At 40.8% G+C, this 26744-nt stretch overlaps 1 protein-coding gene across 2 annotated transcripts in view; it reads left to right on the forward strand.

Moving 5' to 3' along the window:
* The window catches only part of MSRA (methionine sulfoxide reductase A), a 395608-nt gene that overhangs the window by 213099 nt on the left and 155765 nt on the right, over nt 1–26744 (forward strand). For both annotated transcript variants that reach the window (XM_067556166.1, XM_067556165.1), the window contains one exon: nt 20538–20642. In XM_067556166.1, coding sequence (XP_067412267.1) covers nt 20538–20642 — 105 coding nt within the window. The remainder of the gene's footprint in view (nt 1–20537; nt 20643–26744) is intronic.

Raw genomic sequence — 26744 nt, forward strand, 5'->3', positions numbered from 1 at the left:
CATCACCCTTTTAATAATAAAGGAAATAGTCTCTCTGATATGAATTATAACAGCTGGTGCCGAGCCTACTGGAGTGATCCTTCAGGCTTATGAAAAGGTAAAACTCACAGGGACTTAATTTTTTTATATAGACATGTAATTGTGATCTTATAACCATTATGAGTATTATGAATAGCTCTGTTTTGGTTGTGTTATAGCAGTAATTCATATTTTAATAATTGAGTCTCATGTCCCAATAATAATAAAAGATGTATAAAGCCCCTTACCAGCAAGGATATATCAGCAACATATTATAAACCCCATTTTTCAGGGGTGTGTGATTAGGCCATCATGCATTACTCATATCAGTACTCTGTATATGCGTGTGTGTGCGCTTGTTAAAATTCAGTTTGGCCATTTCTGAGAAAAAACAAAACAATTAAAAAAAACCAAAGTTGATCTTTTAAGCAAATAAAATCTTTGATATCAGTATTGGGATTTGGCAAGTGATGAGTTTATAATGCTGTGTAAATGAGGTGGGTGCTTTTCCACTGAGAAACAGTGAAACCACCAAACTCATTTCCCATGGACGACTAAACTGTCAATCAGAATGTCACAATGTTTGGGGCACTAGCAACAGAGAATGGATTTCAACAGATGACCTATTCTAAAGCTAAAAATTCTGATATTCAGTTTTTACAAGTATTCTTTCAGATACAGGTTTTATAATCCTAAAAGGGGTGCAACAACCTTCCTGTAGCATGGCTGGCTTGGCCACTTCTTCCCATTCTGACAATTCTGGACAGTTCTGATGGTGGTCCAGCAGGGGTAAAGGTGGAGGAAGGTGAGGAGGAGTTTCCCTGTAATCCCTCATTGCAGCATTGACGTCAGATTGCCAAAATATTTAGGCACCTGAAGAAATTGGTAGGTACCTAGTAGGATTTACAAAATTGCCTTAACAGGTTAGGTGCCTAACTCTCATTGAAGTAAATGGGATTTAGACACCTGACCTGCTTAGGAGTCTTTGTGAATCCCATTAAGTACCTATCTGCATCTTTAGGCCTGCAGCCACAAAGGGACTTAAATGTTGTGGTTGTTCATCATTGCAACGCTAATCTTTTATCTTTTTCTGCCCACAAAAGCTTATGTCCAAATAAATTTGTTAGTCTTTAAGGTGCCAGAGGACTCTCACTGTTTTGCATATCTTTTAGTTACCTAGAAAATCACTGATCTACAAAGCCTGAGTTAGGTGCCTATGTTCCTTAGACAATAGTTGGGAAGAGATAAGCACATTAGAATGTGATCCCCGAAGTTCTGCACACAAGGGGGGAGCTGCCTAAGCTAGCCAATGGGAGATGCCAGTGAGCAGAGTGTGTCCTAAGCGCCTCTTCTGTCTCTGAAATAGGTGCTTAAATCCAGGCTGCAGGGAGGTGGACTGTCTCTTTTAGCAGTCTATGAACTGGGGGAAGATAGGTGCTCCTGCACCTAATGTACATCCAGGACTCAATCAAATGGATATACGCAGAGGCCATGAAAACAGCTTTGGGGGTGAGGGAAGAGAAGCATGACTTCCCTTATAACCTTTAGCTGGTTAGAATATGCCCATGAGGTGTGGGAGATCTCTGGTTCAAGTTCCCCCCTCTGCCTAATGAAATGAAGGGATTTGAACAGGGATCTGCTTCCTCTCAGGTGAGTGCGAACTGTTGGGCTGTAGAATTATTCTCACTCTTTCTTGGCCCAGTCAATATTTAATTACTTATTAATTATTATTACTAATTAATTATTTAATTAATGACTTAATTAAAACGGATCAACTTCCATAGGAGAGATTGAGAGAGACCTGTATTAGACTATCCCGGAGGCCAGTGGTAAGAGCAGGTCTCTGAACAGACCTATTGGACTGGGCCTGGCACACAACTTAGGCGGAGGAGTGCCTCTCTTACCCCAGTTTTTGGGTTACTCTTTGGCTTAGGCAAGTGATAGGCATCCACCTGCCTAGAGTGAGATAGCAACAGGCATGCTGAGAGGCGGAATCAAAGGGACCTAGGACCTTTTTCTGCAAATATGTAGGCACTAAGAGAGTTTAGATGCCTGCATGGTTAGGAGGCAGCCAAGCAGGAGTTATGTGGATTGCAATAGCAGATATGTGGGTAATTCACTGTCCTCTTTGCAGTTTTTTAAAATCTTATGTTATTACCACTCATCCCATTTTCAGATTCCTTTTACAGTTCTAAAAGCCGGATCCAGCACCCCCTGAAGTCAAAGGCAATTGTTCCGTCAGCTTCAGTGAGTGCCAGATCAAACCCTTAGGTTGCAAGCTCCTCTGGGCCCTTTGTATGTGTTTGGCAGCACGTAGCAATATGAGGACCTGATCCTGACTGAAGCTTCTCAGTGCTACTGCCATATCAATATTTGATCATTTTTCTGAGTAGAAATACTTGTAAGCTGAAAAATGGAAAAGCCTTGTAAATTAGGGACATTAGTCTGTGTGCTGCTATCTTGTCATTACGTTTCTCTAAGTATACATATTTTATAATGGTGCAATAACAACCCAAAGAACAATAAAACTGCCAGCCCTTCTCACACCTGAATATCTCTTACAGTTGTTTATGCAAAGCATATTAACTGTCTGCAGTGCAGTTTTTTCATAGTGTATTGTGGTGACGACAATAGCAAGTTACTAACAAAATACATTGTGGAAAGCAATATCTAACTCGGGGGTTCTGCTTTGTGAAATTTTGGTTGACCAATGTGGTATGGGGTTAGATACACAAGGGAAGTTAGACTCAGCATTGCGCACCTAACATATAGGCCCCCTGTCATTTAGTGGAATCCCTGAGTTAGGCACCCAGGTTTCCTACACAATGTATCGGGAGAGTTAGGTGCCTAAGAATCCATAAAAGCCAGTGCACTGAGCAGGGAGTTGCCTAAATTAGCCAATAGCAGATGCCAAGGAGATGGATGGATCCTGCACTTTGCACCTCAAAGGGTCTTTGTTGCCTAACTCTAGGCCAGAGGGTGACACCTTCCTGTGCTTGGGATTCATAGCTGTGAATCCTGTCCTGCAATTAGGTGCCTAAGCCCTTTTTTGCAAAAAAAATTGAGGAGGAAACCTTTTATAACCATTAGCCCTACAGTTAGAGAACTCAGCCAGGATGTGGGACTGGACCCAGAGTCTCCCTCCTCCTAGGTCAGAGACCAAACCACTGGGTTGTAGAGTTATTCTCACTCTGACCGGCCCAATGAATATCTAATTACTTATACATCTTGGAACAATTTCAATAGGAGAGATTGAAAAATACCTGCCTAATGATACCTATAGTTGAGGCTCTCTGGGGGAAGATCCAAGGTCAAGTCTCTGTTCAACATCAAGCAGAGGATGGACTTGAACTTGATTTCCTATCTCCTTGATGAGTGCTCTGCTTGCTGGGCTAAAGGTTACAATAGGGAGGGACAACTCCTCCTCTGGAGTCCTATGCTGGGCTGAATCCATTAGGCAGCCTCTGGGAACACCAACTGAATTGTGCCCTGCAGGAGAAATAGGCCGGAGAACGCTCAGTCTGAAGACACCATTTGGGTCTCGGCATTGCAGGTCTGGCTTGACATGAATAAGTAAAAATGAGGGAGGCCTTATTTCTTGGAAGACAAGAGCAAAGAGGTAAATAGATCAGCAGGCTGAAAACAGAAAGTTTGTGCTAACTGAAGTAGATGAATGGGTCAGTGAGCTCAGCGACAAAATGTCTACAGTAGTTAAGATAAGAGAATATCCAGGGAACCATTGACAAAGAACAAGATAGCAATGGACAAGATAAGTTGGGAATTTAAAGAGTAGGTCAAACATGGACATGGACAGAGCATGCTGAACAGGGAATGGTTTCTCCAAAGTAACCAAGCCAATCCCAAAATGTGTAATGCAATATACAGTAAGTACAATGAAATATAAAGGGAGAGGTTTTATGTGTAACTTTGGATGTGTGGTACGCCCTATACCCACTCCCTGTGCTGGAGTCTGATCAATTCAGCGTAGCTTGCTGTATGCCAAATAAAGGAACCAGTAGGCATGAGCTAAGTGGCCAGGTGGCAGGACTGAGGTGGCTGTGCACATGCTCACTGCAAGATTTTTAGGTTCCATGGGGATTTTACTAGTGGAAATTTAGGTGCCTATAGAGTTAGGTGGCAGCTGACCGGAGGTTATGAGGATTGAAATTTTAGATTTCAGTTCCTAAAGTGACGGTTAGACACCTAAATCCCTTGGTGGATCTAGTCTTTGGTTCTTTCTATTAGCATTCTGCTGCAGTAAAATCAGTACAATATATAATTGTAGTACTTATTGTTTTATTCACTATTCATGTAATTTGACTTTAGGTCAATACCATTTCCAGCTATTCACATTCAATCTACAGTTAGACATTTGGTGCTTCCCTTGTAATAACACCATGAAATATTCACAAATAAAAATATGAAAATTGATAACTGACTGATCACCTTAGGCCCTGAAATGGCAGGGAATTGATTAGGTGAGATATGCCTAGAAGATCCTCGCCTGCTACTGAGAAAGGCAGAAAATACTCAGGGTCCATGACACTCTGACATGGGGGGGAAATTTTCTCCAACACCAGATAGAATCATAGAGTTGGAAGGGACCTCAGGAGGTCATCTAGTCCAACCCCCTGTTCAAAGCAGGACTAACATCAGCTAAATAATCCCAGCGAGGGTTTTGTCAAGCCGCAGCTTAAAAACTTCTAAAGATGGAGATTCCACCACCTTTCTAGGTAACTCATTCCAGTGCTTCACCACCCTCCTAGTGAAAAATTTTTTCCTAATGTCCAACCTAGATTTCCCCCACTGCAATTTGAGACCATTGCTCCTTGTTCTGTCATCTGCCACCACTGAGAACAGCCTAGCTCCATCCTCCGTGGAATCCCCTTTCAGGTAGTTAAAGGCTGCTATCAAATCCCCCCTCATTCTTCTCTTCTGCAGGCTAAACAAGCCTAGTTCCCTCAGCCTCTCCTCATACGTCTTGTGTTCCAGCCCCCTAATCATTTTTGTTGCCCTCTGCTGGATTCTCTCCAACTTGTCCACATCCTTTTTGTAGTGGGGGGCCCAAAACTGGACACAATACTCCAAATGCGGCCTCACCAATGCCGAATAGAGGGAAATAATCACTTCCCGTGATCTGCTGACAATGCTCCTCCTAATACAGCCCAATATGCTATTAGCCTTCTTGGCAACCGGGGGGGAAAATCCTGCATTTCCTTCCTGACCCCTTAAATTGATTGCCTGAAGCATGATATTTGATTATTGTCACGGCCTTAATCCAGAAGTGCAAATGTTATAAGCATGCTGAGGACAATGCAGAGCTTTTTATTATCTTTATGACCTGGGAAGGAAGGGAATGAACAGGGGGATTTGTAGATTCACAGATTCCAAGACCGGAAAGGATTATGAGGATAATCCAGCCTCCCTCCCTCATCCCTTCCATTTCCTCACTTACACAGGCCATAGAATTTCTCCCAGAAGTTGGCTTATAACATATCTTTTAGAAAGATATCCCATCTCATTTCAAAGACTCCATGTGATTGTTAGTCCACCACCTCCCCTTGTAAACTGTTCCAATGTTTAATTACCCTTACTGCTGGGAAATTACATCTTGTTTCAAGGTTGAATTTGTCTAACTTCAACTAGCAGCCACTAGATTTTATTATGCCTTTGTCAGCAAGATTGAACCCTTTCCCACTCTACGTGAGAATATCTGGGTGTGAGTGCTATCCATGGGAAAGAAATTTCTGTGCCTTTTGTTCTGCCAGATCTGATGTTATTCTTTCTAAGTATCTAGCACAATGACAGGCACTATAGAATATACTTAAATACAAATGGTGTGATTCTCATAACTTGCATACCAGCTCCCTTGAGTCTTGTTTTAAACATTGATATTAATAATTGCTCTACTTTTGTGTCTTTCAACCACTTTTGGTCATAAGTTCCTCATTAAGGACTAACAAAGTTAAAGTGGGAGATACTGGTTTCACTCGAATTAGAATCATATCTAGTCACATTGCTATCTACATGGGAATTTTATGTGGGATACAAGTGACCTCTGAATTAGGTTTCTTCATTTGCAAATAGCTGAATATGGAATGATGGATAGTCAAATGCAATGAATGTTCTGTAGGTCCAAATAGAATGTAGACACTTTAATTGGTCTGATAGGAAGTGAAACTGTAGCAAATGGAAAAAGGGACCCTTTTATTGTCTGTAAGTGGCAGTGTAAACAGCAAATTGTTTACTGAAGTCAACTTTAATTAATTCCCTGTATGACTGAAACCCAAGTTGGTCTTATGGTCTCTTACAATATAATTAATCATCAGTAATAATTCATTATATATGGCTTCCAGTGGTTAAACATGGACACAATAATTCATTAAAAATGGGGTAAGAATTAATAATGTCTAAAAGGTTTGACACAAAAAGTTAAATATTTGGAAAGATTTATTAAGGAGCTAAAGATTGATCTGTTTGTCCTTTATCTTTTAAACTTGAGCTTGAATCTGGGTCAGGCAGCTGTAGAAATGTCCCCCCACGGAACTCTGCCGCCCCCGTGAAACCGCACCGCCGCCGAATTCTCCCCTGCCTCCGCCGTGAAACCGCGCCGCCGAATTCTCCCCCGTCACCAGGGCCACCATCAGGCCCTTGACATAAAAAAGGTTCCCCACCCCTGCTTTAAAGCTATAAGAACAGTCCTGCTGCTTTGTCACCCACTCATAGCTAACGACCTAACTACATGATGTTTTCTAGGTGTTTGATTTGAAGATTTCTTTTTCCCTAACTTTTAAAATATCTTTTACTATTATATCTATAATTTTTAAAAATACTACCTCAGCAGTTCCAGCAACTAAGACAACACATAAGTCTTCAAAAATAGTACTTTTGATCATGGGATGGGTAGATGTCATACACCATGGCATGACAGAGCTGTTTACATGGTCACAGCTTTTAAATGTGTGGATGTAGTTGCATGAATGTGGCATTGAAGGGGTTAAGTGATCTTCCATTTATTTTGATTTAAGGATCCCAAAGCAATCTCTGTATATCAAGAAGACCTAAGCATTAACAATGGGAAGTAGTCATATAGTCCATTTTGTGCCACTACTATATTGTTTTCTGCAGTACAATATATTAACAATTGCACTGTCCATTTCCTTTTAAATAACTCAAGTGACAGAGCTTCCACCATTTTGCTTTGGTAACTATTTGCACTCTAATAAATTTCACTGTTGACATTTTCCTGATACCCAGTCTAAATTTTCATTTGTTTCAGTTCACCCTGTTACTCCTTATTAACCCTTGGATCTTCTTAAACAATTTCTGTCAATCTCTGTTTACTCCCTTCAGATATTTGATGTGGTTTATCCCATCTGCCATTGCTGTCTTTAAACAAGCTTCTGTTTAGGCATATTTATTTTTTTCCTCAGAATCTCTCCAGTTTCTTTATGAAGTTATTGGCCTTTTTTCTTTTAAAAAGATGCTTTCCATGTTGTTTTTTTGTCCCCAATCATCTGACATTTCCCCAGCTCTCCATGACTTAAATATAATTACCATAATTAAAAAGTTAATTAGCTAATTCCCTTATGACTCTGCAATGCATATTATTATTATTATTTATTTGTATTGCCATTGTGTCTACGAGCACTGATATGGAACAGGTCACCATTGTGTTAGGTGTTGTACAAACGCAGAACAAAAAAGACAGTCCCTGCCCCAAAGAGCTTGCAATCTAAGTATGAGACAGTGGATAGATATAGATAGACTGATGGGGGAATTCAATGAAACAATGAGATAATATTGGTCAGCATAATAGCCAGTCATCCCAGCATGCCAGCATTCCAACCATTATCAAGTTTTTTGCAGGCATTATAGCAAACCCATTATATGGATTTAAGGTGGGTTTTGAAGGAGGATAATGAGGTAGCATTGTGGAAGTTTATGGGGAGCTCCTCCTAAGTGTGAGGGGACAGCACAAGAGAAAGATTTTTGTTTGAAAAATTAACCACTAGGTAATGGAGGCTGGCATCATAGGCTGATTGGAAGTGGGGAGCAACATCTTGATAATGAATAAGAGGTAGGTGGGGATAGGTCATAAAAGGCCTAAAAATGAAGTGAAGTAGCTTATGTTTGATGCAATAGAGAAAGGGGTGTAGCCTGATTTTGGGTGTTTTAGTAATTTGAATGGGGTTATAGGCTCGCCAATTGATCTGATCAGAAGATCATGAGGTTCTTGTCCTGGAATCAGGCTCCTGAAGAGTTTATAGGAACCCTAAGGTGCACAACAGGAGTGCTCACACTGATAGCCAAATTTGTATAATTTTTATGCTTTTATTAAGATAACATAAAATGATAGACAAATGACTGATTAAAAGAAAATGAATAATCAAATGGATAATGGATAATACAGTCTTATTTTAGAGACTCATGTGATAGATATATATTTGTGCGGGATGCTTTGGATTAATATACTCACACCTTTCCCTGATGACCTGGTTGAGAGAGATGTCCGGTTCCTCAACTCTTGAGTAGAGGGGTGGAGAGCCAGTCAGTGCTCAAGAGCTAAGAGCTATAAGGCTAAGACTAACACTACAAATACATTTTTTTAAAGGTAATGTTTAAAAGTACAGACAATTCAGAGTTTACACAAAGAGTTGCTGGACATCTGGGGATAGTGTACAGATTATTGACGAGAGCAGAGTTTGTTTAGAAGTTTTAACAAGTGCAAGGAATACATAATCTGTAGTAACCCAGATACAGGGGTTGAGGGCTTGATTTGAGGAAAAAAAAGCGATCGATAATTCAAGAACATCACTTATTGCAGGGGTTACATAGGATGCGGTTAATGGGGAGTAGATATGTCCATAGTAGTGGATTGTCCTTCATTGAGTCAGTGATGTGGTGTAGATTGTCCTTTGATCTATAAATTCCTGTCGGTGGAGGGGAAGGTCTTTGAGTCTTTCTGACGCTGATTCACAGTGGCACACCACCTTACTCATCCCGGTACTGTCTGTGCCCGGTGATGTGTTCGATGTAAATATCTCTCGACCAACTGATGGTGTCAGACACCATGAGGCGCCGCTTCAGCTGGGCGTAGCGCCAACCAACACTGCAGACCCACAGCACATTGACACGTTCTCTATAGATGTTGTCTTCCAGGTGACTTGTGGACTGGACAGCTTCCAATTGCTTGTACACATCCTTCTCTGGGTCAAACATTGGCAAAGAAATAGTGAATGAAACATACAAGGACTATGCCACTGTACAATTTTTTGAAAAAGAACAACTGTCTCGGTTGGGGTGAGGTGTCACAGATCCCATCTATCTCATTGTTCCCAATGACAAATGCTGGCATAGATCCAAACATGTGGATTGCTCCCTTTCTGGCCTTTGAAAACACCTAGGGCAATACCAACTTAGTACTTGTTCATCTTTGATTAGGCCTGGAACCTTCCCCAATTTTAGAGCTTGCAATGTATCTGTGATAGTATTTATAACATATTCTCCATATGCGGAGCAAATAATTTCCTTTCCTAGATATTGGTCCTTTTGCTGATCATTGTTCATAGTGACCAGTTGGTTAATTTTAAGCTGGGTTTCATTAAACAGTTGGTCTATGTCCTGCATATTATAAATAGTGAATCACTCTTCCTGAGCTAGTCCCTTTACTCCCTGTAACACTGGGTTGATTACCTGGTTAACTTCCTCCTGTAACACATAGTTTGTGTTTGCGAATTTTCCAAACATCTATGTGATTCTGTTCTTCACTGCACTATAGCATCTGTTTATGAGTAGCAATTAATCTTGCAAGAAAAAGTTGTACTGTTTAAAGTGATATGCGCATTTAAGGGGCTTTGGAGTATAGGAGTATTGATATTAAGGTACCAGAAGTGTAAGTAATGGCAGTAGCACCGGGGCCCGGTGACCCACACTTTGAGGTGGCGGGGGAGCTGATTTTTGTTTTGTTTAAGCCACCAGAAAGGCCAAAGTATTTTCAGTCCCTACAGCTCTCCCAGGCTGTGCCCAGATCCATCTATCACCAGTTTACCCTGGCTGTTTGGTAGGTCCCGACTGGGTAAAGACCTCTCGATCAGCTAAGAGCACATTAGCCATTGAGGGAAGAGAAGGGAACTCATACCCACCCTTCTGTTGTTTTGGGGACTTGTCTGAAGTAACTGAAAGAAATTGTTGAGACCAGTCATGGGTGTTATTTCTCCTTTTATTATCTCTTCTTTTATTATTGAAGGGATGCCTTCAGATTGAGAGTTAGAGATTTTAAAGTTTAGAATATAGTGGTCATTACTATAGTGTTGGAAATTAGGCTAGCCAGTAGAGTTTTATAGAGTTTAATGTTTATGTCTAAGTTTAAATTTAGAGTTTAAGTACTTCATTTTGGATTTTGAGTAAGGTCATTTAATGTTAAGATGATTGAGGCAAGAGCCATAGAGTTTGTGGGCATCGCCCACAGTACAGCTTTGGAAAATTTTGCCAGGAAATACATTAAGGAACACAGGGGAGGCTTAGGATAACTAAGAGACAGTGAAATTATCTCTGAACATAATAATCCATGCGGTTTTGTGAGTCAAGTTTTTGATCAGGAGGTAGAAAAAAAAGAAAAGAAAGGCTAAAGAAGTGAAAGGAATTGCTGCAGAGTGTTTGCTAACAGCTTGTAGCACACTTGATGGCAATTGAATAAGAAAATAGAGTTATTTAGAAGAGCCCAGAAAACTTTGGAGAAGAAAGAAAACTAACCGGAAGCTAACAAATCGGCTAAGTGAAGTTTCAGGGGACCAATTAGCCACCCACCTCATACAGATTAACAATGATATGGACAACGTCAAACAGGCTATCATCCAATTAATGGATGAAACCAAGGAACCTTCAGCAAGCCCCTGGGTAGAGGTTGGATTACAGGGATGCATTGTTGTACAGGGAATTGCAATCGGAATTATCGTCATCCTATTAAGTCAAAGAGTGGGTGACATGGTAAAAGTGATGGGCTAGAAAAAATGGTCTTTGCAGCAGCATTATGAGTGGATGTGAGTGGGGCAAGATTGCACTTGTCAAGGTCAGAGAAAACAATGTTGTAGTGATCTAGAGGTGAGATGAAGAGAGCCTGGACAAGAGATTTAGCTTTATGAATTAAAAGGTTGTATTTTAGAGATGTTATGAAGAAAAAAACAGCAAGATTTAGACATAACCTGAATGAGAGAATTTAGAAAATGTTCTAGTTTATGGGGCTGAGTGAGAGACAAGATGGTGGTGTTTTCTACAATGAGCAAAGGAGGATGTAGAGGGGAGGTCTTGGAAGAGAAGACTAAGAGCACACTGATTTATCTATGTTGAGCTAGAGCTGAAGGATAGATGCCTATTAGGAGATCTCAGACAGGCTGATATTTTAGTTTGGACAGAAGAAGACAGGTCTGGAGTAAAGAGGTAGATCTCTGAATCATATCAGCAGAGAGATGGTAGTTGAATTTGTGTTCGTGGTTAAGATTAACCAAGAAATAGGGTGTAGAGTTTGAAGACAAAGGACAGAGCCCTGTGGACCGCCCAGAGAAGGTTGGAGGAGAGATGAGGATGATCCTCTGAAAGACACACTGAAGGAATGATACCAGGAGAAGAGAGAGTCGTGGAATTCAAGGAAGGCCAAGATTTCAAAAAGGGCATGGTCAAAGGTGTTAAAACTGGTGGACAGGCCAAGGAGGATGGAGTACTGTTTCTGAGAGTTGGCTAGAAAGAGGTCATTACAAAATTTGTCATGAGAAGTTTCAGTGAATTGCAAGGGGTGGAAGCTGGATTGGAGAGGTTCTAAGATGGAATTGGAGGAGAGGAACGCCAGTGACTATAAACCACATATTCAATTAGCTTTGAGATGGAAGAGAGAAAGGAGATGGGACAGTAGTTGGAGAGGCAAGCAGGGTTAAAGGAGAGATTTTTTTTAAGATGAAAGCAACTAAAGCATGCTGATATGTATGTTCTCAGTTTTTCCAAGCATTCCCTTAGCTGCTTTTTTGTCGTAATGAAAATTTTGACAATTTATCTTATTTCCTTAATATCTCATAAACATTTAAAAAATGACACTTGTTACAGACCGCTTTTAAAAAACCCTTCTTATTTTCTAATGCCTTTGTCTAGCATGGATGCATTCTGCCTTTTTATTGCCTGCAAACCTTCTAAATGGCTGTATATCCTTACTAGGCTCCCTCTCCTATCTCTGTCTCTAGTGCTGGTTCTTTTTTATTTTCCCGTCTTTGAGCAGTCTCTTGTGAAGCCATATTGGCTATTCTGCTCTTTGCATTTTTCTTTTAGTGGAATTATAATCTATTGGACCAACAACATAATTATTTATATATTATATATCCGTGATTGTTATTTTGAAATGCAGAGTAGATATTAAACAGAATTTGTCTTAATACCAATATCATTTTTCCCATCTGGTTCTAACCAGTATGAATCAAATAGTAAAGACTGAGATGTACATGGTCTTGTTTTAAAGGAAACTGTTCTCCAGACTCACCAATTTTGAGAGTTGGCATGTCTGCCGAAATCTAACTTTCTGTTCAGTTACCTCCTCAAGATAGCAGCCTCTTATTGAAATCACACTAATGACGAAAGGATAAAGCTCCAATTTTTGGCATTCTAACTGAAAAGCATAGATATTGGATTAGTTTGCTCCAGCCTCTTCTTTTTATCTTCCAGGCTATCTCATATTTGCAATCTCCTGTCTTCAAATTTTCTATAAAGAGACACCATCAGACACTAGCATTACATCCATTTATCTCTGTTGTTCCTTTCTGAATCTGAATTACTGTTTTGTGAATTCATGACACATTCCTTATACTTCTGCTGTTCTTCTACATCCATTACTCCCATTGACTTCAAGGGAGTTCCTTGCCTGGAATGACTGCAGGACAGAGCCCTTGAAATCAAACATTGTAATGCTTTCTCTGAGTAGTGGAGTATTTTAAGTAAAAACTCTATTGTATTTCCTTCTAAGTAGAAATGAAAAGATTGAACAGCTTGATATGTACTCAGTCTAAAATATTTCCACTGTCTGGGATAAAATAGCAGCTCCTGAGCCTACTCCATTTCTTTCTAACAACTTCTTCCTAATCTTGTAAAGATCTTTTTGCTGCACATACGTATAATCAAAACTATAATAACAGATATGGAAGAAGAGTACAAATCTAATATTTTGATAAAACAGTGAATTACTGATTTATGATTGAATATAAACATAATAGCACAAATTCAAACTGAATTTAACCTACACCATTTAAGTCCACTGATTTCAGTGGGATGGAGTTACTCCACAGATTAATTTAGCCTAATTTTCCTTCTATAATGTTGCCAATTATCAAATGGCACTTGTACAACATACCTAGGCACTGATATTGCCCTCAATACTGTGTTATTTGCACACCTCAGAATTATTAATAGATTTTTTCACACACCAGGCCTCTGTGAAGTAAGGACATGTTGTCCCTATTGTATGTATAGGATCCTGATGTGGACTAGAAGGTTTGTCCAAAGTCACACAGGAAGTCTGTGACTGGACCAGAAATTGAACTCAGATGTCTTAAGAACATGCTTATGGATTTTACAATTAAATAAACTGGCATTACATTTCACCATTTCATTTATTAATTATGATACCTGCTCAATGAATGGTAGAATTACAATAGCCAAATTATCATGATATCAAGTTTATAACTTGAAGCTGAACCCGTATTGTCAATCTATGATAGGTTACTTTTCCAGTGACACATGGCACAAACTTCAACTTTTAATATTCTAGACTGTCAAACCTGACTATTGATACTGTAATCAGATGTTCTCATTCCTTGTTTAAACTGTAAGAAGAAGAAAGTGAACAAAGGAAAACCAATATTCTAGTTTTGTTATAAAACGTGTGAAATGTAAAAAGGAAAGAAATGGGTGAAAACCAAAAGGGTGGCAGGAGCATTACATTAGTAAAACTGAAACATTTTTAAAAAATCTAAACTTATTGATACCACATATAGTCATATACCATGTGTTTTCCAAACAAGGTCCTTTAAAATATTTGCTTAAACAATGGAGTCTAAAGGTAATAATATTCAACCTACTGGAACTACTACAGTAAAATGCATATATACAAACTAGACACGCTGCCACCATATATGTCATAGATCAGGGCAACTGCACCGGTATTTCCATCAGTGGTTCAGCAAGGGAACCCCAGTCTCAGGCTTCTAGCTTCTGGCTGTTGCCTCTCTGGGGTGGAGACCCTTCTGACCAGGATATTTCCAGGCTGAACCATTCCCTGCCTTCACTGTGTTGCTCCCAGCAAAGACAATCTGTCTAATCTAAACAGACCTGCTTGCTTTTTCTTAGAGACTAATAGCAGAGTGATTGCTGCAGATATAATTCACCACACAGCTCTTTCTAAGCAAGCTTACTTTATTCTTAAGATAAAAAGCATTACAGAGAAAATATATTAAACACAGTAAAATAACCTACATGCATGCTAATCAGGTTACCAGAGTCCATCCCACCTCTAACAGGGGCTCTGGTAAGAGCAGTCTTTCAACACGCCACTCTAGCGGTTTACTTGTGGTTACAAGTTCATCACAGCTTCAGCTCATGACAAGGTTAGTCCATGCTTTTGTACAGGCCAGTGGTCTTTGATTTGGAGTTTCCAGAAGCAGGTAATTAGTATTTAATGGGCCTCTCTTCCCAGGACACACCTTCAAAAGGTTTGCTTCAGAGGAGAGAATTTGCACTCCCCTCACCTCAAGGTACTTCCTAGGAAATCCACTTCACAAGTATTATTACAAAAAGACCTTTGAACTTCCTCATACCTTCAAGAAATTGCATTAATCTTGTCTTCCTGCTAAAGAGGTTCCATACAAACTCACAATAATACGTGAACCTTTGCACTTCTAATATGTTGTACTCTGCCTGAACCCTGAGCTACACCCCTGCCCACACTCAGCCCCTAGTTACATCCCTGCCTGAACCCTGATCTACACCCCTCACCGCGCACAGTCCCTAGCTGCACCCTGAGCTACTCCTGCCTGCATCCTGAGTGGTTTTCAAACTTTTTGAGCTGAGTTATAATTTTTGGTTGTGCCCCCCTTCCAAACCCGACAGGCTGGGTGGCCTGCTGAGGTGAGTCAGCGGGTGGAGGTGGCACTCCTTCCCTTTCACCCCCCAAAACAGAAGGCAAACTATGCCTATAGTTGTACCCCAAAGGTGTTAACCCTAATTCAGCAAGGTTCATTCAGGATATTACAGGATATTGTCAGTCTGTCACAGTGACTTTTAACATTTGTTAAATGTTCATTGTACACACCATGTATTAATCCTCTAATAAAACAAATGTTACAGTGTTAGAAAGATCTCACCTTGGTAATATTAATGAAAGGCCTGATGCAATGTCTGTTGGATCCCGTTGACTTTTGTGGGTATTGGATCAGGCACCATATCTTGAAACCCTTATTCAGGCAAAACTCCTATGGATTTCAATGGGACTTTTGTCTGGGTAACAGCTGCAGGATTAGGCCCATGCTGACAAATGCTATCCTCTTGTGGATTTAAACAGCCAAATTCAAAGTCATACATGTAGGAATAAAGAACGTAAGCAAGTCTAACTTACAGGATCACTGGAACATTATGTACAGTTGTGGTGTCCACACTTTAAAAAGGATGTTAACAAATTGAAAAGGCTTCAGAAAAGAGTTATAAGACTGATTCAAGGTTTGGAAAATCTGCCTACAGTGAAAACTATGGAATCTCAATCTATTTAATTTATCCAAGAGAAGATTAAGCGATGACTTGATCATGACTTGATCTATAAGTACCTACATGGGGAGAATATTTCTAATAGAGAGCCATTTAGTCTAGAACAGTGTTTTTCAACGACCATTCCATGTACCGGCACCAGTCCCTGAGAACTCCCTGACACAGTTTAGAAAGTCAGCAAGCCAGTCCTTGGTATCAAAAAGATTGAGAAACATTGGTCTAGAAGACAAAGGCAGACAAGAACCAGTGCTGGAAGCTGAAGCTAACAAATTCAGCCTAAAAAGAAGGTACAATCAGCAAAGTTTATTAACTACTGGAATAACTTACCTAGTGATCTAGTGGATTTTCCATCCTTTTAATTCTTCAGATCAGGAATGGATGCAATTCTAAAAGATATGCTAGCTGAAACAGAAATTATGAGCTTGATACAGGAATTGCTTAGTGAAATTCTATGGCCTGTTATGTAGGACCTCAACTAAAGCTATGACTACACATCTGTGCACATACTTGCAGTAGCTTTCATCAAATAAACCAGGGAACATAACTGTTTTACATTGCAAAACCTTTTTATATTAGACCAACACAGAGATGGAAATATCAATATGATTTTTAGTTGCAACTGAACACTGAATCTTCTTAATTTCTCGCATTGAAAAAATACCCTACTCCTTATGAAATACCCCTGAACCAAGTCCCCATATTTGACCTTAGAATGGGCAGACTGGATTTGCTCCCAGTTAAGCCTCACAGCATGTTGTATGGTAGGTACATTTCCTCCTGTACAGAGGGAGAGACTGAGGTACAGGTTCTAGCAGTTTGATATATTGATTACCCACAGCTATCATTCACTTTGCCGCCCAAACTCTTAGGTTTTTGATCCAGTGTTCTGCTACTTTTATACTAAAATATAAAAGAAGGGTAGTATTGTCAGTAAAACAAACACATATCACTGTGGGTAAAGGGAAGATACTTAGGACAGAGGAGAAATAGGTTAGCGGTAAACCTGGGAATTTTCCACATTGCAACTTGGAGCATGAGCCACATGGGTATGCACACATGAAAATGGGATTGAGATAACAATTTTGTGTCCATAATGCAGTTGTCACAAAGTGCAATTCTAATCTATCTATACATAGTCTTTTTTTTTTTTTTTTTTTTTTTTTAAATCAAAGGTTATCAAAAATAGTTAAGTAGGTGAGAATCTGAACATTGTTATAAAGGAAAAGTTGACAAGAAGCACTGAGGTGTCACACAGATGTCTCTTTCCATTGCCCTTTACTGGAGTGTTTTTTGCCAGAGTTTGACTCTCCATTGACACATCACCCTGCAGCTAATCCTCGGAGAGTGGCTATGTTTTCCAAGGAGGAAATGGATATAGGCTAAACAGACAATCAGCTGTAGGTTTATCTCACCAACAGTGTAATAAAGTCTTATAATCTACAGTTAAATTCTCCTATGGCTAAGCTTGTTTTGAAATGGAAGGACAGTTGTCTGTAGAAAGTAAAGGGATCAGATAATGGCTCCTATAAATAAATATAGGATTTCTATTTACCCATTTAACACCAAATTAAATAATATTTAGTGATACAGTAATTTACTTTAAAAACCTGATTTAAACTTTGGTGCGTTTTTTGGGGAGGTTCATAAAAATCTTCATACTTGTTAAAACTTCCTCTTGGACATTAAAGCGATGCTTGGTTCTGGATAGAGTATTAAACCTTATGATGATTATTAAAAATCAGCTAATCAGGAGGAATAAGTGACCTGAGGACCCTGTGAACCGCTGACTGGAGAGAACATGCTAAAAATAGCAGCATGGGCATTCCAGTTTGGGCTCACTCCAGTTTAGGTTCTCAAGAGCCCCTGACCTCCTAGGCTTGAGAGCTTCAGCTCCAGCCCAAGCTGCCACATCCCACTGCTATTTCTAGCATGATGGTTCAAGTCCCATTAACACAAGTCTGTCTACTGTGGCTAGGAGGCTCACTGCTAGCTGGAGTGCAGACATGCGCTCAGGAACCCTGTTTCCATTGTTTCCCCTGCCACGTCTGCTCTATGTGCTCCTTCCAGTGCAGCGCACAGCACCCAGTCCTGCATGATGCCTCCTGTTTGTCTGCTTATGTATATCAAAATCATTGCTGAGATACCCATCAAAGTCATGGGAAATGAAACTGCTCAGCACTTGCAGGTGAGTGCTCTGCATGTTGAATGGCAGTTAATGATGCTGTGAGTAGCAGAAACTTTCGTGCTATGTTATGGAAGAAAATCCATAGGCTTCAGAGAGGAGTTTGTGTAAAGGCTTTGAGGAAAATTAAAGGTGAATCTGACATGGCCTGCAGACATTGTCCTCTTGTTTTTGCGTCTGAGGATGGATATTAGTTTTAGATATGCTTATGTTCTAACAACCCACACTGTCCTGTGGCCACACATCACAAGGGTTTTTTCTTGAGGTCAGATGATAGTTCTCAAAGCAACACAGTGATTTTCTTGTTCAGAGGAAAAGTAGAAAGCTGATTCTTTGAGTTCCCAGATTAGTCAGAACAAAGCACATCGACAAGATGTAATTGCTGCTCCAGTTGTGAGGAAAGAGGGAACCTTTGTTGTTTTGAAGTTCTTTGAGAGACTGTCTTCTGATCTCAAGCTGGCCAGCTTGGATGTGCTATTTACTCCTGTCGGTGAGATAAGACCCTTTTGGAAAGCTCACACTGAGTTAAAGGAGAGAAGAAATATGTGTTGATGATGTTAGCAACTATTCCCTGAGCTTTCATCATTAGCCACTGTACACAGGGAAGTCATAATTGCCATATTGGAACGGATGATCATCCATTTAGTCTGCCCCTCTGGTTTAGGCAGTGACATTACTCTATGCTTGTGCATGAAGGAAAGCGAAAGGCCCCATCCTTCTTTCATAACGCAGCTGGCCAATTATGTAATGATATATTATAGGGCTAAAATCCCCTTCTGACCCCAGTTAGCTGTCCGTTTATACCCTGGCATTGGAGGCCAGTGTAACTTTATAACCAAGTTAAACTGCAGATTATTTTTATTCATGTCAGTGTCTAATCCTGTTAACCTAGTGTCAAGTTCTGTCCTCAGAATATGAGTAACTCCCATTGGTTTCAATGGGAGTTGCACAGGTGAAGGCAGAATTGGGCCATCACTAATCATTGCCTGATTAATATCCTGCAGAAGAGGATAGCATGGTTTAGATACATGCTGTATACAAAATAATTTCCTTGTATTTGCTAACTTTTAATCTCAATGAGTGCCCCTTTATTGTATTATGAGACAGGACACATAGAACCCAGTTGAATTTCTCTATAATGTTCATGATTGTATATAGTGCACCTCTGTCATAGCCCCTTTTACTTTTCTACCTTTCAGATTAAATTTAATCCTAATCTTTTAAATCTCCTTTTGTATCTAACCTGTACACTTTCTTTTGACTCACTTTGCTTCTCCTGGTTTCCTTGCCCTTCTCTATTTCAGCTCTGAGATAAAGCAAACACAAATGATTGCAGTATTTGAGTTTGGAAATTAGGAGGCACCATTGATTGATATTATATTATCATATATTTTCCCTGTTCTTCTCTATCCTTTTTACTTTTTTCAGTTCTACTGTGCATTGAGCCAATGTCTTCACAGCACTCTCCCAATGACTCTTACAAAAGTAGCAGCTAATTCAGAATCCATCAGCAGCCTAGATTCCTCTGTCTGTTTCACTGCTGTAAATCCAGATCAAGTCCACTGAAGTGAATTGAGTTAATCTGGATTCACACTGGTGTCTGAGATCAAAGCCTAACTGTGTGTGTTCAAGCAGGGTACACCCATCCCTAACAAAATGTAGAACTGGCTATTCTTTTTTCCTGTTAACATTTCCAGTGCCTTATTGATGTTGAAAATGTGGATTTACTAATAGAATATGCATTTTTTACTTATGGAAAATTTACATTAATGAAGGAAAATATTTCTTTATTCGTAAACGTTTTGTATATGCATCTACAATACCTAGCACAAGGGCGGCCTGATCCTGACTGAGAAGTATGTGCACTATGTTAATATAAATATTAAATAGTTATAATCAAAGAAAGTTAACTGGCCTTATTCTGCAGGCTTTGTGAAGCTAGCACTTTCAGTACAATCAGTTGGATCTTGGGTGTGTGAGGACTGCATGATAGAGCACATAAAGTAGCCAAAGATAGGAATAATGTCTTTCACTGTGCATTGCCTTGCACTTTCCTCCCTTCGATTTCACTTGCTGTCATAGTGCTCTGTCACTCACTCACAGCCTTTCATTTGAAGCCCATTGGTATTCAGTGGTTTGGGCAATATAGGATCATTTGCAGCCAGGTGTTTGATACTGTATAACAGGCTCATGAAATTTGTTTTTTGCCTTCAGTTACTTTACTCATTTCGTATATTTTAAGAAATATTTTACCACAATTTACATTTTTCTGAAAGTTGTTGAACTCCTATGATAAGGTTGCTCTTACTCATCTCAGTTTTGCCTGCAGTTAGTCTAGTACATTATGGGCCTTATCCAAGCTAGCAATTGTCTTACTGTGGATACATTCATAAAAGAATCTGTAAAAGAACCTGGTGCTAAAAATTATGTTAGGTGAAAACAAATACGTTACCTTTTTGTGTTTTGGAAAGCAGGAAATTGTGCTTCATGTCTTGGATGTTATTGATTGTTACTGATACTTTCGGGTTTTGTGTTGTCTTTTAAGGGAAAACTGGCCATGCAGAAGCTGTGCGAGTAGTATATCAGCCAGAAAACATCAGATTTGAGAAACTGCTCAAGGTCTTCTGGGAGAATCATGACCCGACACAAGGTAGAGTGATGAGTGAGCCAGTATTTAATTATCTTACTAATTACAGCTGGGATAATTAGTGTTTGAGCTGCATGGAAGAGATGAACCTTGAAATCACCTGGGAGCTCAAGAATATGATTGCAGACATTTATTGACAGAGAGGGAGAGGCAGAATGAGGCTATAGAAGCTCACAATACCCCTCCCCCTTTACAGCTGTCTGTGCTGGGAAAATTCCCACAGAGAGAGAGACTAGACAATAGAAAATCCTTTCATCTTTGATTATGACAATTTTTTCCTTAATGCTATCTTTTGTCTCCTAAACTAAAGCATATTTCTCGGCAGCTTCAGAGTTGGCAATTTTATTCATGCATGGAAACTTTCCCCTTCATAAGTTTTACATTTTTCATCTTTTTTAAATTACTATGGATATCTTTTATGATTAGAGAAAATGAGCAAAAGGTGGTAAGACATGATGCTCAGAGGTATCACCAGCAGCAATGTATTAGTTTCTCGCCTTATTCAAACATTTTGGTTTAATTTATCCTCCTTGGAAGTGGCAGCATGATGATGTTATGCACATCTGCTCAAACAGAAATGATGAATTGTACTGAGAAAATATTTTACATGTGTGTATATAGTTTCAATAAACATCAACTCCAATATAATGCCCTGAAATATTACACAAAAATAATTCATTTCCACTTTTTCAACCTTGTCACTACTATTGTCTTATATTTACCTATCTGGTTAATATTAAAAGGACACTTTCAAGAGGGAGGGGGTGTGTGCGTGCGTTTTCTCCTCTTAGATTGGCTCAAAACCTTCTCCAGATCTCAGCTTGTGTAACTGGAGTGGACACTGGGGGATTCTGCATGTGGGGCAAGAGCAAAAGAGTCCCTATGTCAGGAGATGTGAGGGGCAATGTTCGGGCCTTGTTATTTATATTTCTTAAATATTTGGAAATCTGTTTCCTTATGGTTTCAGTCCAGTTCACAGTAGACAAGAAAGAAAAGAAAAAAATTGGCACTGTTTTCAGGTTGAACATTTTTCTGGTCACCTTGTGCCTTTTATTTTTGATCCATATTTGTCTGTTTCATGTAGGGCCTGATCCTGCAAACCTTTACTCCCAGGAGTAATACCACATTGTAGAAACACTCTCTTCAAATGGGACTATTTGTGAGAGAAGGATCTACATCTGTCAGTTAGGATATACCGGGTCAGGTGCTTACATTGTAAGGTTTCTTTCTTTGTGCAGTACAGGATACAGGGTGGAACAGACTAATGTTCAATACATTATGATATTGTTTACATCAGAAAAAAGACCACCACAGTTGGCAACAATTGGCCACCTTGCTGGCAGTCTCATCAGTGAGCTCATGGATTAAATAGCATGGAGGCTAACTTAATGTTTCACTCCTACTAGTGTTCTACCTAAGTTAAAGTTGAGGCATGTTGATGGGAAAATGTGGGAAAGTTTGTCCCCCCCTGTTCTGGGGATAAATACAGAATTTCTTCTTTGAGGCTTGCTCATGTCCATTCCATGCTAGGTGTGTGTGCATGCCACATGCACTGGTGCTGGAGATTTTTCTCTTAGTGGTATCTGTCGGGCTGGCTCTACTGCCCTCTGAAGATGCATGCGGGTGCTGCTGGCCCTCCCCCACCTCCAGTTCCTTCTTACTGCCAGTGATGGTGCTGGAACGTCCTTGCCTCGACAAGCCTTTAAACCAGTGTTTTTTCATGTAGTAGTGTAAATAGTCATTAATCAAGTTCATTTAGTTAGAATTAGTAACATAAGTGTAATTTGTTCACCAGGACTTAGCTCTAGGAACGGGGCTTAAAACCATGTGTTTTTTGTAAAAAAGCCCATGAAGCTTGAAGTGCCTGGGTGAGACCCAAATTCGGGACAAGTGCAGGATCTGCAAGAACTTTAATCCCCGCACATAAAAGGACCAGGACATCAAGCTAAGAGTGCTCCTGATGGAGTCAGCCCTCAGACCGGTTTCCTAGCCGGGCCACTCGGATCCACGCCCAGTACATTGGTGTCTACCCAAAGTGCTCCCCGGGCACCAAGTTCATCCTGGCATCGGTCACCTTCCCTGGTGTCGAAGAAGTGGCACAAGAAGACACACACAGAGAGGGCGCTCCCTAGCACCTAAAAAGGACAAGTTGGGAGTGAGGGACAAGCCAAGACCTGTGCCGAGCCATTCGTCTTTCCTGGAACTCGAGTCAGCTGCAGCCTCACCCCTCATAGCTCCCAGTCCACCTCAAGACCCACCTCCAACGCCGGTACTGCTCTTCAGACCCACGGTACTGGTCACCGGAGCCTCAACGTAGGGCACCAGGGTCTTGGCACCGATCCCTGGATTTGAGGCGTCAGTCTCTTGAGTGATATTACCAGTCGCCAGAACATCGGCAACCTAGGGAGGCTCGGCACTGATTGGCGGAACCCCGGCACTGCTCCCAGCACTGGAACGCTGCACCCACCGCTGCTTTAAGGAGCCGGAGACAAGGTCAGCACCACCGTGGTCCTCAGGCTCGGATTCAGAGGGAGAGAAGAGTGCCTTACCCAAGAGCCATGGGTACCCCGCTACCAGGCAGGTTCCCCCTTGCTCTACCACTGGGCTTGTAGTCACCAATGCAATGGCCTGGGCCCTGGCCATTCTGGAACCCCTGGGGATTCTCTACTGTCCCAAGGTCATAGCATCTCCAATCTGTCTTGGGAACATCCAAAAGATGCTTGGCGACAGTGTCACGCGCACCCCAGACTCGGACGAGGAACCGGACCAAGCAGGGGGACTTCAGGGATCCCCCAAGAGAAGGCTATCCCAGCTATGGGGGAACAGTCGCCCTCTCTTCCTCTACCAGGCCTCTTCATCATCATAACCTGATGAGACAGTAATGGGCCTGTCTGCCACAGTCCTGCAGAATGACTATAGGGCACACCAAGAGCTGCTCAAGAGAGTAGCTGAGAATTTAGGCCTGGAAATGGAGGAGCTAAAGGAGCCAGTTGACTCGCTCTCTGAGATTGTGGCAGCAGTAGCCCCTTCCAGAGTGGCCCTTCCCGTCCACGAGGGACGTGTCAAGCTGGCCAAGGCCTTATGGCAAAACCCCTCCTCTCTGTCCCCCACATCTAAAAGGGCAGAGAAAAAATATTATGTGCCCACCAAGGGATTTGAGTATCTTTACTTCCACCCATCTCCGGGGTCCCCTGTAATGTCAGCAGCCAATGAGAGAGAGAGGCAACAGCAAGCAAGCTCAACCCCTAAAAACAAGGAGTCGAAAAATCTGGACCTCTTTGGGTGAAAAATTTATTCAACTGCGAATCTCCAGCTCTACATATTGAACCAGCAAGCTTTACAGGGGAGATATTACTTTAATGTGTGGCATTCCATGGCCACTGACTCCTTGCCCCAGGAATCTAAGCAGGAGTTTCTGGCCATTCTGGAAGAGGGCAGATCAGTGGTCTGGGCTTCCCTCCCGGCAGCCTCTGACACGGCAGACGCAGCGGCCAGAACAATGGCATCAGCGGTGTCAATGCAAAGAGCCTCATGGCTGCAGTCATCTGGCCTATCAGCGGAGGTCCAACAGTCCATCCAGGACCTTCCCTTGGATGGCACAGATCTATTCTCTGACTAAATAGACGCCAGGATACACAGCCTTAAGGACTCTAGGGCCACACTCCACTCCTTAGAGCTGTGCACCCCACTGGCTTCCAGGAAGCATTTCAGGCCCCAGCAACGATGACGGTTCACAGGCCAGGCTAGGAGCAAGCCCTATGAGGAGAAACAGGAGCTATAAGTGCAGTCAGGGTCAACCTGCTGCCACCACGCCCCAGTTGAGCTCAGGGCACTACCCACCAAGTGGCAGGCAGGCCTTTTGAAGATGCTCCTGGGGGAACCTATCAGTCTTGACCAAGGATCCAACCCCATCTTTCTTTTCAAACTGCTTCTCCCCCTTCCTCCTTGTGTGGGCGGCTATAACATCAGACAAATGGGTTCTAAATACTGTCACATTGGGGTATACCCTTCAATTCACTTCAATTCCTCTTTCCCATCAACTCAACAAATATCTCAAGAAACTGAAATTCCATATGGTTTTAGTAGCCTCCATCATTCCCTCCCTGGACCTGGAAAACTCGTATGCCACCCTCGACCTGAAGGACACACACTTACATATCTCCATATTCCATGGCCACAGGTACTTTTTGCACTTCTTAGTGAGGGACAACCACTACCAATTTATGGCCCTCCCATTTGGCCTATTGACCGTGCCAAAGGTATTCACAAAATGAATGGTGGTGGTTGCTGCCCGCTTCAGACATCGAGGGATACAGATTTACCGTTACCTCGACAACAACATCAAGGGCCTCTTGGAAGCTCACCACAACACTCAAATCTGTTTGAGTCACTGATTCTCTAGATAGAATTCCCCATCCTATATGTATAGCCTACGTTCTTTGTTCCTAGATGTATGCATTTACATTTAGCCATAATAAAATGCATATTGTTTGCTTGAGCCTAGTTTACCAAGTGATCCAAATCACTCTGAATCAATGACCTGTCCTCTTCATTGTTTACCATACCACCAGTTTGTCTTCTGCAAATTTTTTCAGTGATGATTTTATGTTAACTTTCGGGTCATTAATAGAGATGTTAAAAAGAATGCAGGTCCCGATGAGAAACACCTGTGTGTTAATGATTCCCCATTCACAGTTACATTTGGAGACCTATCAGTTAGCCAGTTCTTACTTCATTTAATGTGTGCTATGTTAATTTGGTATCTTTCTAGGCTTTTAATCAAAATGTCATGCAGTACCAAGTCAAATGCTTTACAGAAGTTTAGGTATATTACATCAACACTATTACCATTATCAACCAAACTTGTAATCTCATAAAAAAAGATATAAAGTTAGTTTGACAGGATCTATTTTCCATAAGCCCATGTTGATTGGCATTAATTATATTATCCTCATTTAATTCTTTATTAATCACATCTCATAACAGCCACTCCAAGCAGCCTGTGTCAAGATCAGATTCACAGATGGGTCAGACAGATGGACTCAGGTCATCTGTTTACCCTTTTTAAATATTGGCACAGCATTAGCTTTCTTCCAGTCTTCTGGAACTTACTGAAAATCAACATTAGTGATCCAGCAAGCTCCATAGCCAGCTCTTAAAAATCTAGGATGCAAGTTTTCTAGACTTGCTGATTTTAAAACATCTAACTTTAACATCCTCCTGAGTTATTAGTGGAATGGAAAGAGTATTGTCATATACTATGACTACCTCATCTCTCCCCCCCACCCTCCAAATACAAAACAGAAATATTTATTTAACACTTCTGCCTTTTCTGCAACGTTGTTGATAATTCATCCATTTCCATCTAGTAATGGACCAACACCATTGTTAGGATTCTTTTTGTTCCTAATCTGCTTAAAAAGACTCCTTCTTATTATCCTTGTGTCCCTTTGCTTCGCTTATCAATTCTACAGTTATAGGCTTCTTGATTTATATTCATTACGACCAGCTTCCTCTTTCTTCTGTTTGTTAGAATTTTTTGGGGTTGTTTTTATAACTGCCTTCACTTTCCCCTCCAAAGCAGTTTTTTGTTTGTTCGTTTTTTTATACCAGTACAGCTTTCTTCCTCGATTGTGACTTTTTGGGCATCAAATAAAAAGTATTCTTAAACAATTCTCAATTATCATTCATATATTTGATTAAATTCTTCCTCCCAGCTCAGCTGACTCATAATTGTTTTCAGTTGTGTGAAATTAGCCCTTTTAAAGCCCCAGATATGAGTATACATACATATGCCCTTCTGCCTCACTGATCTGGACTTTATTTTGTTTGCACATTGTACCTGTGATAGTCATGATTCCTTGTACCTAAGCTACCATTAATATTTAGTTGTATTGAGCATTTCCTCTTTATCTGTCAACAGGAGGTCTAATGCAGAATTCCCTCATGTTGGTTGCAACATTTGTTAGTTAGGAAATTGTCATCTATAATAGTTAGAAATTCCAAGGATGTTTTAATACTGGCATCATGAGAGCTCCAGCATATGTCACTCAAACTCAAGTGCCCCATGGTCATGCAACTTTTTCCCTACACAGTATAAATAGG

The sequence above is a fragment of the Emydura macquarii genome, unplaced genomic scaffold (genome assembly GCF_026122565.2).
Source record: "Emydura macquarii macquarii isolate MOO-44397 ecotype Brisbane River unplaced genomic scaffold, CSIRO-AGI_Emac_v2 contig_1676, whole genome shotgun sequence".
NCBI lineage: Eukaryota > Metazoa > Chordata > Testudines > Chelidae > Emydura > Emydura macquarii.